This window comes from Ovis aries, chromosome 19 (assembly GCF_016772045.2).
Source record: "Ovis aries strain OAR_USU_Benz2616 breed Rambouillet chromosome 19, ARS-UI_Ramb_v3.0, whole genome shotgun sequence".
Lineage (NCBI taxonomy): Eukaryota > Metazoa > Chordata > Mammalia > Artiodactyla > Bovidae > Ovis > Ovis aries.
The window spans coordinates 43,808,782-43,826,299 of NC_056072.1; the positions used below are offsets into that span (position 1 = coordinate 43,808,782).

The window sequence follows — 17,518 nt, forward strand, 5'->3', positions numbered from 1 at the left end:
ACTTTTGTAAACAATGATAAAATATCTAGTTTTCAAATTATTTCCATTTCAGGATTATGTGTCTTGTTTTACTTTATTCCTTCCAGGTGTCTCACACGATACAGATTTCCAGTGGCTTGCTCAGCTTCGTTATTATTGGGAATATGAAAACGCTCGAGTTCGTATCATTAATTGCAACGTAAAATATGCTTATGAATATCTTGGTAACTCACCTCGACTTGTCATTACTCCTCTAACTGACAGATGTTACAGAACATTGGTATGTGTTTAGATTATTTTAATTTACACATTAAAGATTACTATTTGATTTGGTATCATATTTTCTTGTCCAAATTTAACATGGCTATCCTCATTTCGTTCTCTTATCTGTATAGTTGACCATAGCTATAGTCAAAGGAAGGATAGCTTCTTTTTCTAATCCCAAATTCCCTTTATGTAAAGTTATAATAATGAATATTTACTTCTGAGTGGTTTAGTAGAACATGAGTGTGTTTGAATTCTGTTTGAAAATCACGAGCCACTCCCTTTGGGGATAATTAGAAAAAGGAAGGTACTGGAGATTTAAAGAAAAAGCCAGAGCTTCAGAAAATGACATCAGTTTTTTCAGTGGAGTTCTGGGAGAGATGACAAGATGAAGGAAGTACCTTTGAGCCTTAGAACTCCAAGTTAGTGTTGTTGAATAGGCGAGGGAGAGCTGAAGTGTGAGCAGGTGATGCTGAGGGCTGCCCTTGTTGGGAAGCTATGGAAGATAACGCCACGACTACAAAACAAACAGGAAAAACACCTCTGGGAAGAGTGTTGTCAGATAAAATACAAGACTTTCAGGTTAATTTGAATTTCAAATCAACAGTGGAAAAATTGTTAGTAGAAGTATGTCCTAATTATTACATGGACATACTTATACTAACAGTTATCCATTGTTTATCTGATTTTCAAATGTAACTGGGCATCCTGTATTTTTATTTGCTAAGTCTGGCAACCCTATCTGGGCATTGAGGAGGAGACTCAAGAAACAACCTAGAGGGGCCGGATGGGGTGAGAGGTGGGAGGGAGGTTCAAGAGGGAAGGGATGTATGTAAACCTATGGCTGATTCATGTTGGTGTATGGCAGAAGCCAACAAAATATTATAAAGCAATTATCCTTCAATTAAAAACAAAAAAAGAAACACCAATCCACTTGTACTAAGTAAGTTAAAGTGCCTTTGAGTTGTCTGTAAGCAGAGATAAAACAGGGATTATGGGGCAAATGATTGTCTAGGGAATGTTCTCAGTAAAAGCCTGTGAGAAAATGAAGAAAGCAGAGGGGGAAGCTGAGCATGGATGTGGTTTCTGTGGATGTACGGCCTAACCTGATCTCATGGGGAGCTTTGGAGCATGACTGGCATCACAGACATACTTCACTTTAAGGCAAAGAGGTCTAACTTTTCTATCCCTTTATTGTCACCAGCTTTGGGTCCCTCCTGAGGCTAGGGGTGTGAATAAGCATTCAGATGTTTGTGACTGAGGGAGCTCCTGACTGAGGGCAAACCTCAGGAGACAAGGATGATCGGGAGCTATTTGGAGATGACACCCACAGCAATCGGAAGGACGGAAGCAATGACCAGTAAAAGAATCTGAGGAAGATTGTAGTGCATCTATGATAAAATATTTCACCAAATCCTCTTTCTCGAGAAGCTACCGGAAGGGCAGACTGTGTCTGTCTTATCCTCTACTCTAGTGATGGACAAGTACCTAAGTTACTCCCTAGGATTTGTTGAGTAAATGAATCTCAAGCTGCTGTGTCCTATCTCAGAGCTCACTGAAGTGAGCTGTGAATATTTGTAAGGTGGACCCTAGCAACTTTGAGGTATAAAATCAAAATCACATTAAACACTTGTATAAAACACTAAACACTGGGAAAATCTCCTACTGTAGTTAATATCCATAATAAAGAGAACACATTTATAAGCATTTTTTGGAAATTTTAATAAAGGAGAGTCTGAGGTTTCTAGCAGTCACATTAATGGACATTAACAGTATAGTATTTACTACAAATTTATGATGGGTGAAGTATCATTGATACTGCATTTATTTAATAAGCTGTCTCTGTTGTTTGATTTTAGTAAAGGTGAAAATATTTAAGGTTTTCATAGGTCTATTAATTATTTTTTAAAATGTTTAGTTTCTTACAGCAGTTTTAGGTTCACAGAAAAATTAAGCAGAAGGAATAGAGAGTTCCCATATACTCCCTGTCCCGCCATATATATAGTCTTGGTCCTTTAACCCTATTTTATCTAAAAGCAGCTAAGTTTCACAAACTCTCACAGAGTTTTTCATGAAACAAACTTCATAGTTAGAGTTGACTGTAACTTGTATGCTTCTTACAATTTCCAGCCATTGTTATAATCACTGTGCAGACTCAGAAAGAATTCAGATGCTGCTGATATTACTCTTAAGGAACTTAAAAACTGAGAGAGGGAAAAAATAAACTTAGTTAACTATAATATAAATGTTACTGAACTACGTTCATTTGCCTAACTCATCACAGCAAGCCAAACACTGAAATGCTGAGGTTTGCAGCAGAGAAAGTGTTTATTCACAGAGCAGCCAAGCAAGGAGACAGGAAAACAACTTAGATCTCCCTTCCTGAAGGCGAAGGGTTCAGGGTATTCATGGGATAAAGCTGAAGTATGGGAAGCATGGGGAGGCTGTTATCGCTCTGCTCTCATGCAGCCAGGCCATAGACTTTTTTTACATTTGCTTCTTCTCAGCAAAGCTCAGAAAGGAGTGGAGTTAGCTTGCTCTGAGGGTGGAGTGTTTTGCCTCTGACATCAAAAGGTCACTGAGCTGACACTTGCCCCTGTCCAGATGGAGGATCGGTGTTCTTAACCCTCTTAATCAGCTCAAGCTTGATTTGACACAGAAGACTCCAGATTTGTAAAAGACAACTTGGGCAACCACCCCAGTGCCCAGGCTATGCTTAGAGGATACGCCAACTTATATAAAAACAATAAGAGTGGAGTCCAGTAGGCAAAGGCAGGTCACAGTTTGCCATGCATCAGCGGATAACTGGTAACTGGTTTCACAATGAAGGTGATGCTACTGGTAAGAGAAATACAGAGCGGTGCTATGGGGATGGAGACAATGAAGAACATACCGAGAGTGGAATGCGACAGCCAGGGTGAATCATAGACGAACGGATATAGTAGGGCATCTCTTTATGTTCCCATTGATGGGCCTCCATGTATTACCCTCGGCTTTTGGTGTTTTCTCTCCTTGCATCTTACTATCAAGATTGTCATAATTGGTCTCTACAAACATTTCTGTAAGCACTTTTTTTTTTTAAAGTGACATGTTATTTTTAATGTTTATTTCTTTCCTTCTGGTGTGCTGCACAGGATTTTTCTCTAGCTGTGGCTAGTGGGGGCTACTCTCTAGCTGCGGTGCATGAGCTTCCCACTGGTGTTGGCTTCCCTTGTTGCAGAGCAGAGGCTCGAGGGCACTCAGGCTTCAGAAGCTGAGGCTCCTGAGCTCCAGAACACAGGCTGTAGTTATGGCGCATGGGCTTACTTGCTCTGAAGCATGCGGAATTTTGCCAGATCAGGAATTACCCCCATGCCTCCTGCATTAGCAGGCAGATTCTTTACTGTTGAGCCACCAGGGAAGCCCTCCCTAACCACTTTTAATTAAACATTTCTGATCAAATGTTAACACTTTAAGTCTGGATTCTCTTTGTTTTTAAAAAGGCAAATGGAATACATATGACGTATTAGACGATAAGGAGATTTTCATACATTTTAACTTTTTTTAGATCCTTTAAACCACTTTTTCTTGTTGCAGCTACAGAAATGAGTCCTAAAAATCAATGATGTATGTAATTGCATTACTGTCTCTGAAGCTACAAATAAGACTGAGACCATTTTATTAATATAAGAAATTGTCCTGTTATAGAGTTTTTGTTTGTTTTCAGTTAAGCATGGATTTCTTTTCACATTTTCTTTTCTTTTCAGATAGGTGCCTTTTATTTAAACCTTGGAGGTGCTCCAGAAGGGCCAGCAGGCACAGGAAAAACGGAAACCACCAAGGACTTGGCTAAAGCTCTTGCTGTACAGTGCGTGGTATTCAACTGTTCAGATGGGCTAGACTATCTAGCAATGGGAAAGGTAAAGTTACATATTAAATATTACAAGTAGTTTATAGTTAGGGCTAACTGGATAAGCCGAAGCAAATTCATATTTAAAACACCGATTGTGGTTTATGCATTATTTGCACTCTTTTTTTTTTTTTTAATGGGTAAAGGCATTGTTTTGATCCCTTTGGGGTTTTTCTTGAGCTTAACTTTCAATTTTGACTTAAAAGCTTTGCAAGTTTCTCACATGGTAAAGAATCTTCCTGAGATGTGGGAGACCAGAGTTCGATCCCTGGGTCGGGAAGATCCCCTGGGGATGGAAATGGCAACACTATCCTGTGTTCTTGCCTGGAGTACTCCATGGACAGGATAGTCGACTCGCAAAGAGTCGGACATAACTGAGCCACTAACACACACGCTTCAACTTTGACTTAAACGGTTAAATGTTTATTTTCGCAAAAGATGCCCATGCCTACGAAAATCAGCGTTTTTCTTGTCCTTAGTTTTTTAAAGGATTGGCTTCTTCTGGTGCTTGGGCGTGCTTTGATGAATTTAATCGAATTGAGCTGGAAGTGCTGTCAGTGGTAGCTCAACAGATCCTTTGCATTCAGAGAGCCATTCAACAGAAGCTGGAAGTGTTTACTTTTGAAGGGACAGAGCTTAAACTCAATCCAAACTGTTTCGTAGCTATTACCATGAATCCTGGCTATGCAGGACGTTCTGAATTACCAGATAATCTTAAGGTAATATATATTTTTTAAAGAGTGTAAATTTGGTGATCAGCATAATCTACTCAAAACGGTACACTTTTCTCACATGTATTTGTAATCTCCCTTTTACCTTTTCCATTTGCTGAAAGGTAAACCTGTAAAGACTTTTTTTAATGTCTAAAAAAACATTAGAATATTAGAATACATAAAACTGCTAAAATGCTACTGAACAAATTAAAGAGTTAGTGAAAAGGTCCTGCACTGGGGGAATAAACTTGAATATCAGCTCATTATCTTTGGGTGCTTATGCTTAGCTTTAAAACTTGTTTTCTTTATGTAAATAAAATATTTCACTTGTTCCATGCTTCAGGTGCTTTTCAGAACAGTGGCTATGATGGTTCCAAACTATGCCCTCATAGCAGAAATCTCCCTCTACTCCTATGGGTTTCTGAATGCAAAACCTCTGTCTGTGAAGATAGTGATGACCTACAGGCTCTGCTCAGAGCAGCTCTCATCACAGTTTCATTATGACTATGGAATGCGAGCAGTAAAAGCAGTTTTAATAGCTGCTGGAAACCTAAAACTAAAATTTCCAAATGAAAATGAAGATATTCTTGTAAGTATTAACTATGTATGTTGTGAAAGTTTCCATTAAAAAATAGTTTTTTTCAGCAAGGTGGATTGTGAACCATATAGATAGGCAGATAAAAGTTGTTGTTTTCAGCCTTTTTATGTGGGGTTGAAATGACAGTTTTGAGGTTCTGGTTTTCATTATAATTTACAGGAATCCAAGGACCTTTCTGTTTGATAAGTGTAGTGTTGGCTGTTTAGTATAGGGATTCCATGAAATAATATGAAACAAACTTTGACTTTGGTGAGATGGGGGCCAGAGGAGGGCCAATACTGGCAATTAATCTATATCGCACTTTTTGATTGATTTTTAGCTTCTTCGATCAATTAAAGATGTAAATGAACCAAAGTTTTTGTCACATGATATACCCTTATTTAGTGGAATAACTAGTGACTTATTTCCTGGCGTTAAACTTCCTGAAGCTGACTATCATGTAAGTAAACCTCTGAGAATGACTTGTTCTTCAAATAAATTCACCTGGTGACTCAGCAGTTTTTCGAGTTTTAGTAAACGAGTGAATTATTCTGTCAGGAAGATAAACCTCTGTTTTGGCCACTCTGATTAATAAGGAGGAGTAAATTTCAGTGTGTGTGCTCAGTTGTTCGGTCGTGTCTGACTCTTTGCAACCCCATGGACTATAGCCTGCCATGCTCCTCTGTCCATGGGATTTCCCAGGCAACAGTCCTAGAGTAGATGCCATGCCCTTCTCCAGGGAAATTTTAGTGCTTTATGTTATTTGATACCAGGGTTAACAAGTTCCAGGTCAAAGATACTGTTACTATAAAAGAACACATTTTATTTCCTGTATTCTATCTCGTGATTTATAATATTTACTACTAAATATACTTCCCTGGTGGCTCAGACAGTAAAGAATCTGCCTGCAATGCAGGAGACCCGGGTTCGATCCCTGGGTTAGGAAGATTCCCTGGTGAAGGGAATGGCTCCCCACTCCAGTATTCTTGCCTGGAGAATTCCATGGACAGAGGAACCTGTAGGGTTACAGTCCATGGGTCTGTGAAGAATTGGACACGACTGAGCGATTAACAGAATGTCAATCTCAACCTGATAAATGTGTCTTTTAGTTTTTCAGGGTTCTCTGAGAAACTGCCAGATTTCTCCTTGTAGGTTTCTAGGTCCCCCAGTGAGAAGGGGACATGTACTCCAGTAATCCCTCTGTTCCCATCAGTTACCTCCCAGAGAGGATAAAAGCCTGGTTGTGTAAAAGTGGGGGCTAACTTTGCACCTGATTGGAGCACCACTGGGGAAAGCAATGGTGCTTGTTAACCCTGGTATCATATAACATAAAGTACTAAAATTTCCCTGGAGAAATGCATGGCATCCTACTGGGGTAACTGCTTTGGGGGTTTCTATTTTGACAGGGTAAGGTTGGGGAGCAAAAGCTGAAGAAGATGGTGAGAGGAAGAAACGGAGTTTGAGAGAGGGAGTCCATGAGAAGATGTAGCTCCAAATCTTTTGGGGGCAATGCAGAAATAGAGGCTTAACACAAACAAGACTCACTCAGACTTTTTTCTTCCTAATTTAATTTTATACTGGAGTATAGTTGATTTACACTGTTGTGTTAGGCTTCCCACGTGCTGCTAGAGGCAAAGAACCCCCCTGCCAACGCAGGAGACACAGGAGATGCAGGTTTGATTCCTGGGTCTGGAAGTTCCCCTGGAGAAGGAAATGGCAACCCACTCCAGTATTCTTGCCTGGAGAATCCCATGGGCAGAGAAGCCTGGCGGACTACAGTCCATAGGGTCGCAAGGAGTTGGACGCAACTGAAGCGACTTAGCATGCATATGTACAGCTAAGTGATTCAGTTATATATGGATACGTATATCCGTTCTTTTTCAGAGTCATTTCCCATATACGTTATTACAGAATACTGAGGAGAGATCCCTGTCTATATATTAGTAGGTCCCTCTTGCTCATCTATTTTATATAAAGTAGTGTCTAAAGTTAATCTCAAATCCTAAATGATCCCTCACCTCCACGTGTCTCTCTCACTTGCCACTTGAAACCACAAGTCTACTTTCCAAGTCTGTGACTCTGTTGTTATTTTGCAAAGAAGTTCATTTCTATCATGCATTTTTTTTTGAAGGATCCACATAAAAGAGATATCACATATTTGCTATTCTCTGTCCGATATTTGCCATTCTCCTTCACCTAGTGTGACCATCTCTCTATGTCCTTCCATGTTGGGGCAATGACATGGTTTCATTCTTTTTTTAAGGCCAAATAATATTCCGTTAAGTGTACAGACCACATCTTCTTTATCCATGCAGACATTTAAGATGCTTCGGTGTCTTGGTTATTCTACATAGTGCTGCAGTGAGTTTTGGGGTGTGTGTACCTTTTTGAACTATGGTTTTCTCAGGGTATTCTCCCAGAAGTGGGATTGCCAGATCAAATGATACCTTTGTTTTTCCTTCTGTACTTCACAGCACTACCAATTTGCATTCCTTCCAGCAGTGTGCAAAGGTTGCATAGGTTGCATGGAGAATTCCATGCCCTCTTCAGCATTTGCTGTTTGGAAACTTTCTGATGACGGCCATTCTAACTGGAGTCAGTTGATAACTCGTCTCAGATTCGAACTTGCAATTGTCTAATAATTGGCTTATCATTGGCTAAAACTTAACAACAGTATAAATAAAATATACCTCTTGAATTTTCTTCTTGAAAACCAGCCCATTCAAAAATTCTTTATCCATGATCTTTGTGAGGACATTTCTTCAGAGGCAGGTATTATTTCTTTGCAGCAATGCAAATCTTGTGGATGTTAACTATGATAGCAACAGGGAGTCAAGCTGCTGTTATGAGAAACGGCCACAAGATGGGAGTACTTCCCCATCCCCAATCTGGAAAATAGACTTGGAGCCTTTTAGACAAATTCATGTTCCTGATGGTAAATGAGAACGGAACGGGGGCAGAAAAAAGACCCGAGGGCTTGTGTCTCCTTACCTCTGCCCCTCTTCCTTACCTATTCGCCTCCTCCCACCCCTCTCAGCCAAAGCCCAAGCCCTGCAAAAGCGTTTTGCCAAGAGTATTGAGGGTCAGTAGGTAGGGTGACTCTAAGCAAACTGGCTTTACCTGGGACCACACCACGAGGAGCTCTGGAGGGTGAAGGTTCTGAGAGATCTTCCTGGCATGCTGCTCCACTGTCCTTTGGAGGCATGAGTCTTGGCTTACCTGAAAAGGGCCCATCTGCATGCCGAAGCAGAGGTTTAATTCAGAGGAGACCTGGCACTTTTGGTAGAAGTGGGGATCATTTGCTGGCATGACCCCCTGAGCAGCCTCAGACTCACAGCACTCCTGCTTTGGGAGCTGAGTTTACTCAGGTCTAGGGATAAGAAACCAGCTTGGGTGACTCAGGTCCAGGAGAATAGAACAGACATTTTTTGCTCTTATGACTGTTGCGTTTACGTGGATCTTCTATTGCGGTGGAGTCGACATGCGTCGTCCTCTTTGTTTGCGTTCTTCAGCTCCTTGATTCACTTCTACATAGGCCTGTACCTACGACTTTTCAGATTCTCATCCCATGATGGTAGTGCAGAGTGTTGAGCCAAATTTCCTGGGCCCTTCTGTGGGTCTTCGGCTATGATATATTTTTATGTGCATTTCCAGTAGTTTGGGGCCTCCTCATTGATCCTGCTCCCTGCTTCCCCCTGCCAACCTCCCCATCTGTGCCTTGGCAATGGTATGTTTCATATGTAAGCCTGTGAGCCTGATTTTTGTGTGGGACACTAATGGGTTTCAATCATGTTTTAGATATCACCTGTAAGTGAAGTCAGTCATACTTGTGTTCTGTCTGCCTCACCGGACTTAATGTGAGCCTCTTCTGGTCCACTGAGTTGCTTAAAACAGCATGATTTCATTGTGTTTCTGGGCTGAGTAGCTGTCCACTGAGTATGGGTGGCACGCCTTCTTTCTCTCTTCATCTGTCCTCAGACACTTGGATCGTTTCTCTGCCTTGGCTATTGTAAATAATGCAGACACGACCATCGCAGTGCCTGTGACTTTTGCAAGGATGCTTTTCTCTGGATATCCTTCCAGGAAGAGATACACGATCTTGTGGTAGCTCCGTTTTTCTTTTCTTAATCAAACATCCAGACTGTTCTCCAGAGTGACTGTTGCCAGTTTACAGTCCCACCTCAGCATTGGAGAGTTCCCTATTCTTCCCTTACTCCACTCCCCAGACCCGGGGGGCCTTTTTTGGAGTGTTGATTTTGTAATGATTGCTGCCAGAGGATGCCTGGGTGTCTTTGTCTTGGGGTCTTTCTCCTCCTTAGAGATCCTGAGCATTTTCATTTCAGGTGATTTTTCTCTGTGACAAAGAGTGTGAATAAAATGTGGCTGTTGAAATATGCATGTGGAGGGTCGGCTGTGTTTTGAGTTAGTTTTCATTAGGTGCCTCCATGAACCTTTCTTGATGGGGGAGGTCATCTGCATCCCCAATCCTGTGAACCTCAAGTACTCTGCAGCCATGCCTTCTCGTTGCAGTTTCAGAAAATGCCCACAAGGCGGCAGCACTTCCTCATGCCCCACTTCGTTCACTGGGCCATCCTTCCTGGGTTGTCAAGGAGAGTGGAAGGGCTTGTGTCTCTACCTCTGCCCCTCTTCCTCTACCCCTTCGCCTCCTCCAGACCACCTCAGTCAAACCCCAAGCCCTGCAAAAGTGATATGCCGAGGGTCCTGAGTGTCAGTTGGTGGGGCGACTGTAAGCAAGCTGGCTGTAATCAGGGACCACAGCCCCGGGAGCCCTGGAGCCCTACACCTCTCAGAGCTCTTCCAGGCACGCCTCTCCACCGTCCTTTGGCGGCTTGAGGCTCAGCTTAGGTGAAAAGGCCCCACCTGCATCCTGCGGTGGTGGTTTCATTCAGAGGGCACCCCCGCCAAGTTCTGATGGAAGCGGGGCTCATTTGCTGGCACGTCCTCCCGAGCAGCCTCAATCCCACCCCAGTCCTGCTTTGGGAGCCGAGTCTGCCCAGGTCTAGGGTTGGTCCAGGCCCCAGGGGAATTGCTATGGTTAGACGTCCACCATTTTTTCTTATTTGAGTCTGCTGAGTGTACTGTGTTCTTTCTCCTCTGGTTGTTTTAAATGTTTTCTGTTTCCGTTCTTGACCCTGGCCAAGTTTTGTTCATTTTGTACTTAACCTGCTCGGTATTTGCTGCACTTCTGCTATCTATGTATTACTTTCTTTCTCCAGAAAATTCTTATTATCTTTTAAAGTATTTTTTCTACCCGATTTTCTCTCCCCTGTCCTTCTGGGGCTCCAGTTACATGAATTCATATTTTTGACTATTTTATATTGTCTCACATGTCTCTTATGATCGGTTTCTGTTTTGTTTTTCATTGTTTTTATTATCTGTGCTTTAGTTTGGATACTTTTATTGACTTGTCTTTAAGATTTATGGTCCTTTCTTTGGCTTTGTTCAGTCTACCAATGAACTGTTACTTTTATCAATTTTATTTTTTTCACCTTTATTTTATCCAGTTTGATTTTATTAAAAGGTCTCATTTCTTTGCTTAAATTCTTCATCATTTCATCTGTTTTTGTAATATTGTCTATGTTTTTTTATACATTTACAAAAGTCATTTTTTTATCAGCCAATTATGACAGCTGAGTCATCTGTGAGTTATTTACTATATTTTTCCCCCTACTGATCAACAGCTATTTTTTTCTTATGACTGTTAAAAATTGAGTAGAAAGTAAGAGGGTGAACTGATAGTATTTTCCTGTAGGAAAACCATGTTTTTTTTCTTTGTAAGATAGCTAGGTTTTTTTAAAAAAAAAAAAAAAAAACATGATTTTTTTCTTTGTGAGCTGCTGATCTTTTCAACCAGGAGTTGACCTGAGTGAGTCTTGCTGCACAAGTCTCGATCATTAGTCTGTCTCTGATTTCAAATGTCTTTAGAGTGAGAACTGTCCTAGTCTATGATAGGATCCTTCCTCTAGCAGCATTTTGGGATAAAAACATCCGAAGCCTAAGAAAATCTCTTTCTGTGGGGGGTTTGTAGCTAAGCCCTTGATTTGTTGTGTCACTTCACACTCAGCAAAAGCATAGGCAGTGGAAAAACCAGCTCTGTATTTGAAGCTTCTCCAGATTTATACGTCACAGGAGCCTACATGGTCATTAAAATATCTGTCAATTTCTCCTTACTTCAGCAAACCCCCTCCGCAGTATAGCAGGCCAGTCCAATGCCTACTTGTCTGTACGTGTTTCTAGAAGTAAGACGAGCAGCTGGTCTGTGTGAAAGGCTCATCCCTTTCTGAAATTTAGTTCCTTTAGGCTTGTGCTCAGTGCTCAGCCGCTCAGTCGTGGCCAACTCTCTGCAACCCCTTGGACTGTAGCCCATCAGGCTTCAGTGGAGTTTTCTAGGCAGGAATATTGGAATGGTTTGCCATTTCTGAAATTTAGTTCCTTTAGACTTACGTGTATCCAAAATGCTCCTGTGTGTTTACAGTTTTTGTAATTTTTGTAACCTCTGTGTGTTTCTATTTACCACAGTGTGAAGGGTTGTTTGGCATGTCCTTCTATATCCTAATCAAAAGTGAAATTCTGGAAAAACTAATAAGACAAATTGTTTTCATGCAGCATATACCCAATGCTATGATGCCATGATCATTGATAATGGGGAACACTAATTTTTTAAAGTATTTTAATTCTACTTTTTCCTTTCCTAAGTAAAAAAAAAAGGTTTAAGAAATAGTTTACAAATATAAGAAGACACAATTTTATTATTTCTAAGTGAAAAATCTATATTTATAAGACATGAATGATATGATTTATAACAGCATTTTGTAGAAATGCATTCCATTTTTCTTTTATTTTAGGAATTTTTGGAATGTGCTCATGAAGCCTGCAAAGTACATAATCTTCAGCCTGTTAAATTTTTTCTTGAAAAAATGATTCAGACATATGAGATGATGATCGTTAGACACGGGTAAGATTATCGATAGTTAGATGCCATAGTTAGCTGTTATTTTTTAGGTTAAACTATTAAAACAACTAAAATTTGTAAACCAAAAGAGTCAGCAAATTTTGCTAGGTGCAGTAGGGAGCAACCCTCCACCCCCACTCTACCCCAACTAATCGCCATTCCAGTAACTTAAAAACAATGCTATATTTCTCTCATGTTACATGTCCAAAAAAGATTGGAAAGGAGCGCTCATTCAGTCAGTGGTGTAGCACTAATGACCCTCCACAATTTGCCCCTTGGATCATCAAATATGTAATTTGTTCTACTTCATGAACATTAAATACACTTTTATTTTCCCAGGGAGGCAACCTGAAAGTTCCAATCAATGAACCAGATTCAAAGTCTAGAATCTCTAGATGATGTGTGATAGTCCGTGTATCAGATTTGGAAGCTGTTCCTCTTGCTCCAGAGATCTAAAAATAGAAAAACAAGTTATCTGCCCTGCACACATCCAATATTATAATAGTGGGTTTACCAGAACGCGATTACCACAGCAAATACTCACATTCAGAAACTGAACAGACAAAGCCAACACTTGTCAGCAGCAGTTCTGAAATTCAGCAAGGCCTTTTGGACCCTAATTCCAGAGGCAGACTGACTGTGAAAGTACTCCAGCAGTTGGTACAGGCCCTTCCAGGGAGTCAGAATCATTTTATACATAATTTATTGTAAAGGGTATCATTAAGTGGCTCTGGCCATTTTGTAGTCATAATTACATATATATATATATATATATATATATATATATATATATATATATATAGCGTTTTTTCCTCGTGAGACAGCCTCCCCTACCAATTGTATAAACTGAGATCCCCATAAAACCTGGGTATACTTCTGTTTGGCTTTGCTCCCCAAGAGGAGTTTTCTGGGAACCTGTCCTCTGTGGACTTTGGTTCAACCTTGTGAGGGGTCTCCCCTCTCCATTTTCTTCCCTGGTCACATTTTCTCACATAATAGAGAAAATTTCCTTGAGAGCTGAAAAATGTTTTCAGCCGGCTCTCTACCTATAGAAAGTTGATGTCTCAAAGGTCATGATTTTTTAAAGGCAGATTTTTTTTTTAAAAAAGCTCTTTGTATTATATAAATTTTCAAACATATGTAAAAATAGAGGGAATTAGTACAGTCAACCCTCATGCATTCAGTAACTGAGTCTTTTTTACATCTTAAATATTCACATTGTGTTTTAGCCTAGACTCATGGTTTCTTTGTCAGTCAATTCTCTCAGAAACTTAATAAGCTCTTTTTCCATTTGATTCCAGGTGTGCCAGGAGCCACGAGAGTGGTCCTTATTAAGTCACACCTTTCTAAACATCCTTGCAGTATCCTTGAACCTATCTGACTTAGTTGGTGGGCCCATATCCTTAATCTGTTTTCCCTAAATTATTTCACCATCCGGAAATGATTGCTGGGAACCATATTAACCTTTCATTTCTTATAATGAAGTGATACAGTGGCCCTGCTCTTGATTTGGTCTTTGATACTAGGCTAAGCTGATCTTTGTTGTTCAAAGATTTTCTCAACTTGTCTCTAACCAATTGCAGATGAGAATAAATCACCTCATTCAGTCTCCCAAGTCTCTATTTCTCAGCTTTCTCCACTTTCATTCCTGCTTGCAAACTGGTTATATTTTCCTGAGCTCATTTCTTTTTGTAGTTCCTTGTTAAATGCATCCCTCAGCTGCCAATGTATACTAATAATTTTCTGTTTACTATCTTTTCCCCCTAAAACCACAATTTCAACAGATTTATTATCTATCTCCCAGATTATCTCAGGGGATAAATTTACCAAATATTTTATCATTCAGTTCAGTTCAGTCGCTCAGTCATGTCCAACTCTTTGAGACCCTATGAACTGCAGCACGCCAGGCCTCCCTGTCCATTACCAACTCCCGGAGTTTACGCAGTTTCATGTCCATTGAGTCGGTGATGCCATCCAGCCATCTCATCTTCTGTCGTCTCCTTCTCCTCCTGCCCTCAATCTTTCCCCAGCATCAGGGTCTTTTCAAATGAGCCAGCTCTTTGCATCAGGTGGCCCAAGTATTGGAGTTTCAGCTTCAACATCAGTCCTTCCAATGAACACCCAAGACTGATCTCTTTTAGGATGGACTGGTTGGATCTCTTTGCAGTCCAAGGGACTCTCAATAGTCTCCAATACCGCAGTCCAAAAGCATCAGTTCTTCGGCACTCAGCATTCTTTACAGTCCAACTCTCACATCCATACATGACTAATAGAAAAACCACAGCTTTGACTAGATGGACCTTTGTTGACAAAGTAATATCTCTGCTTTTGAATATGCTATCTAGGTTGGTCATAACTTTCCTTCCAAGGAGTAAGCATCTTTTAATTTCATGGCTGCAGTCACCATCTGCAGTGATTTGGGAGCCCCAAAAATAAAGTCAGCCAGTTTCCCATCTATTTGCCATGAAGTGATGGGACTGGATGCCATGATCTTAGTTTTCTGAATGCTGAGCTTTAAGCCAACTTTTTCACTTTCCTCTTTCACTTTCATCAAGAGGCTCTTTAGTTCTTCACTTTCTGCCATAAGGGTGATGTCATCTGCATATCTGAGGTTATTGATATTTCTGCCAACAATCTTGATTCCAGCTTGTGCTTCCTCCAGTCCAGCATTTCTCATGATGTACTCTGCATAGAAGTTAAATAAGCAGGGTGACAATATACAGCCTTGACGTACTCCTTTTCCTATTTGGAACCAGTCTGTTGTTCCATGTCCAGTTCTAACTGTTGCTTCCTGACCTGCATATAGGTTTCTCAAGAGGCAGGTCAGGTGGTCTTGTATTACCATCTCTTTCAGAATTTTCCACAGCATAGCATTAAATCCCAGTCATTAGCCTCTGTTAACAGTTAATTTGCCACCCACAACTTAGCCTCTAAGCCAGTGCCCCTTATTTTAGTCTCTCTCTTTTTTTTTAATCATGGCAAAAATACCTCTTTCCCTTCTAGGTACCAATGTCTATCAGTAAGGATGGACTACAGAGAAACAATCTGTACCCAAATCTTAGTGACTTGAGAACAAAGGTGTATGTCTCAATCACACTGTTTTCAGTATAATTTAACAGGGAGGTTCTGCTCATCATAATTATTCAGTTCCCAGCCTGTTGGAGCAGCCACTGTCTCAACATTGTGGGTCACAGCTTGCTAGAGGGAAAAGAGAGAGCTCTGTAAGGTCCCTTATGGGCACTTATCTCTCCTCTACCAAGTAACACTCATCATTTCCATTTATTACACCTTAGTCACCTAGTAGTCCTAAAAGCAGAGAAGGCAATGGCACCCCACTCTAGTACTCTCGCCTGGAAAATCCCATGGATGGAGGAGCCTGGTGGGCTGCAGTCCATGGGGTCGCTAAGAGTCAGGCACGACTGAGCGACTTCACTTTTCACTTTTCACTTTCATGCGTTGGAGAAAGAAATGGCAACCCACTCCAGTGTTCTTGCCTGGAGATCCCAGGGACAGAGGAGCCTAGTGGGCTGCCATCTATGGGGTCGCACAGAGTTGGACATGACTGAAACAACTTAGCAGCCATCCTAAAAGAGAGCAAGGAAAACTACTATGTGCCAGCAGAGAGGAGATTCAGAGATATTTGGGAAAGAGCACTGTAGCAAGTGAAAATGAGGAAAAGTGAATCCTCTCCATCTTCCTGATTAGGAAACCTCAAGTCATGAAATTTTTTTTCTTAAGTATGCAGTTGTTTCCATTTTCATTTGGAAATTTTTTATTCTCTTTTATAGATAAAGGGATTAATATTGAGAACTTGATTTAGAAATCAGTTAAATGTAACCACCTTATATCTGAGACAAAGTAATATAATTTCAAAAATTATATGTAGTAATTATCATAGGGTGAAAATTTATATACGAATATATAGGTAAATAATTTAACTTACCATTATTTTTGAGAATCTTATTGTATAATGACTTCTTTTCCTTCATAGTTTTATGTTAGTAGGAGAGCCTTTTGCTGCTAAAACAAAAGTTCTGCATATGCTGGCTGATACTCTAACTCTTATGAATGAATGTGGCTATGGAGAGGAAGAAAAAGTCATTTATAGGACTGTAAACCCCAAATCCATTACTATGGGCCAACTTTTTGGACAATTCGACCCAGTGTCCCATGAGGTAATCCATAGAAGAAACATTCTCTACTCTTATTGACAATGCATGTTAAGCCAAGAAATCTGGAATATTTTTATGTTATCACTTTACAGTTTTTTACAGAAAGCTTTCCAACTCTTCCTTTTTTCCTCCTTAGTGGACTGATGGCATTGTGGCTAACACTTTTAGAGAATTTGCCTTATCAGAAACACCTGACCGGAAATGGGTTGTATTTGATGGTCCCATTGACACTTTGTGGATAGAGAGCATGAACACAGTACTGGATGACAATAAAAAGGTAAACCATCATGATTAAAAGCAAAACAGATGCATAGTATGAGTATACTTAACACTGCTGCTGCTGCTAAGTCACTTCAGTCATGTCTGACTCTGTGCGACCCCATAGACGGCAGCCCACCAGGCTCCCCCGTCCCTGGGATTCTCTAGGCAAGAACACTGGAGTGGGTTGCCATTTCCTTCTCCAATGCAGGAAAGTGAAAAGTGAAAGTGAAGTCACTCAGTGTTGTCCGTCTCTTAGCGACCCCATGGACTGCAGCCCACCAGGCTCCTCCATCCATGGGATTTTCCAGGCAAGGGTACTGGAGTGGCGTGCCATTGCCTTCTCTGTACTTAATGCTACTGAGCTGTAAACCTAAAATGGTTAACACAGTAAATTTATGTTTTTTTTTTTTAAACCACAATTAGAAAAAACAAAGCAGATACAGACATGCTTAAACACGTTATATGTCCAACAACGAAATCCCAATATGTAAAATGAAGGATGCAGCAAAATGAAAAAGTTTATAAGTTATCTTTTCAGTGAAAACTACGCTGTGGTAAATTCTTTGCTTAGTTTTTTTTTTTTTAAATTAGAATACAAGTATATTAATACTACTGCATTAGCAGGAAGGCATGGTAATGTAATGGGTGATAATAAGTTATGTGACTATAGTCTTAAGGTTTCTTATAGAA

The 17,518-nt window shown here is 40.4% G+C and overlaps 1 protein-coding gene across 2 annotated transcripts in view; it reads left to right on the top strand.

Moving 5' to 3' along the window:
• Positions 1-17,518, top strand: part of DNAH12 (dynein axonemal heavy chain 12) — a 173,590-nt gene that overhangs the window by 57,140 nt on the left and 98,932 nt on the right. For both annotated transcript variants that reach the window (XM_060402345.1, XM_012099851.5), the window contains exons 25-32: positions 87-259; positions 3,990-4,142; positions 4,612-4,851; positions 5,189-5,434; positions 5,763-5,882; positions 12,289-12,398; positions 16,387-16,570; positions 16,704-16,844. In XM_060402345.1, coding sequence (XP_060258328.1) covers positions 87-259; positions 3,990-4,142; positions 4,612-4,851; positions 5,189-5,434; positions 5,763-5,882; positions 12,289-12,398; positions 16,387-16,570; positions 16,704-16,844 — 1,367 coding nt within the window. The remainder of the gene's footprint in view (positions 1-86; positions 260-3,989; positions 4,143-4,611; positions 4,852-5,188; positions 5,435-5,762; positions 5,883-12,288; positions 12,399-16,386; positions 16,571-16,703; positions 16,845-17,518) is intronic.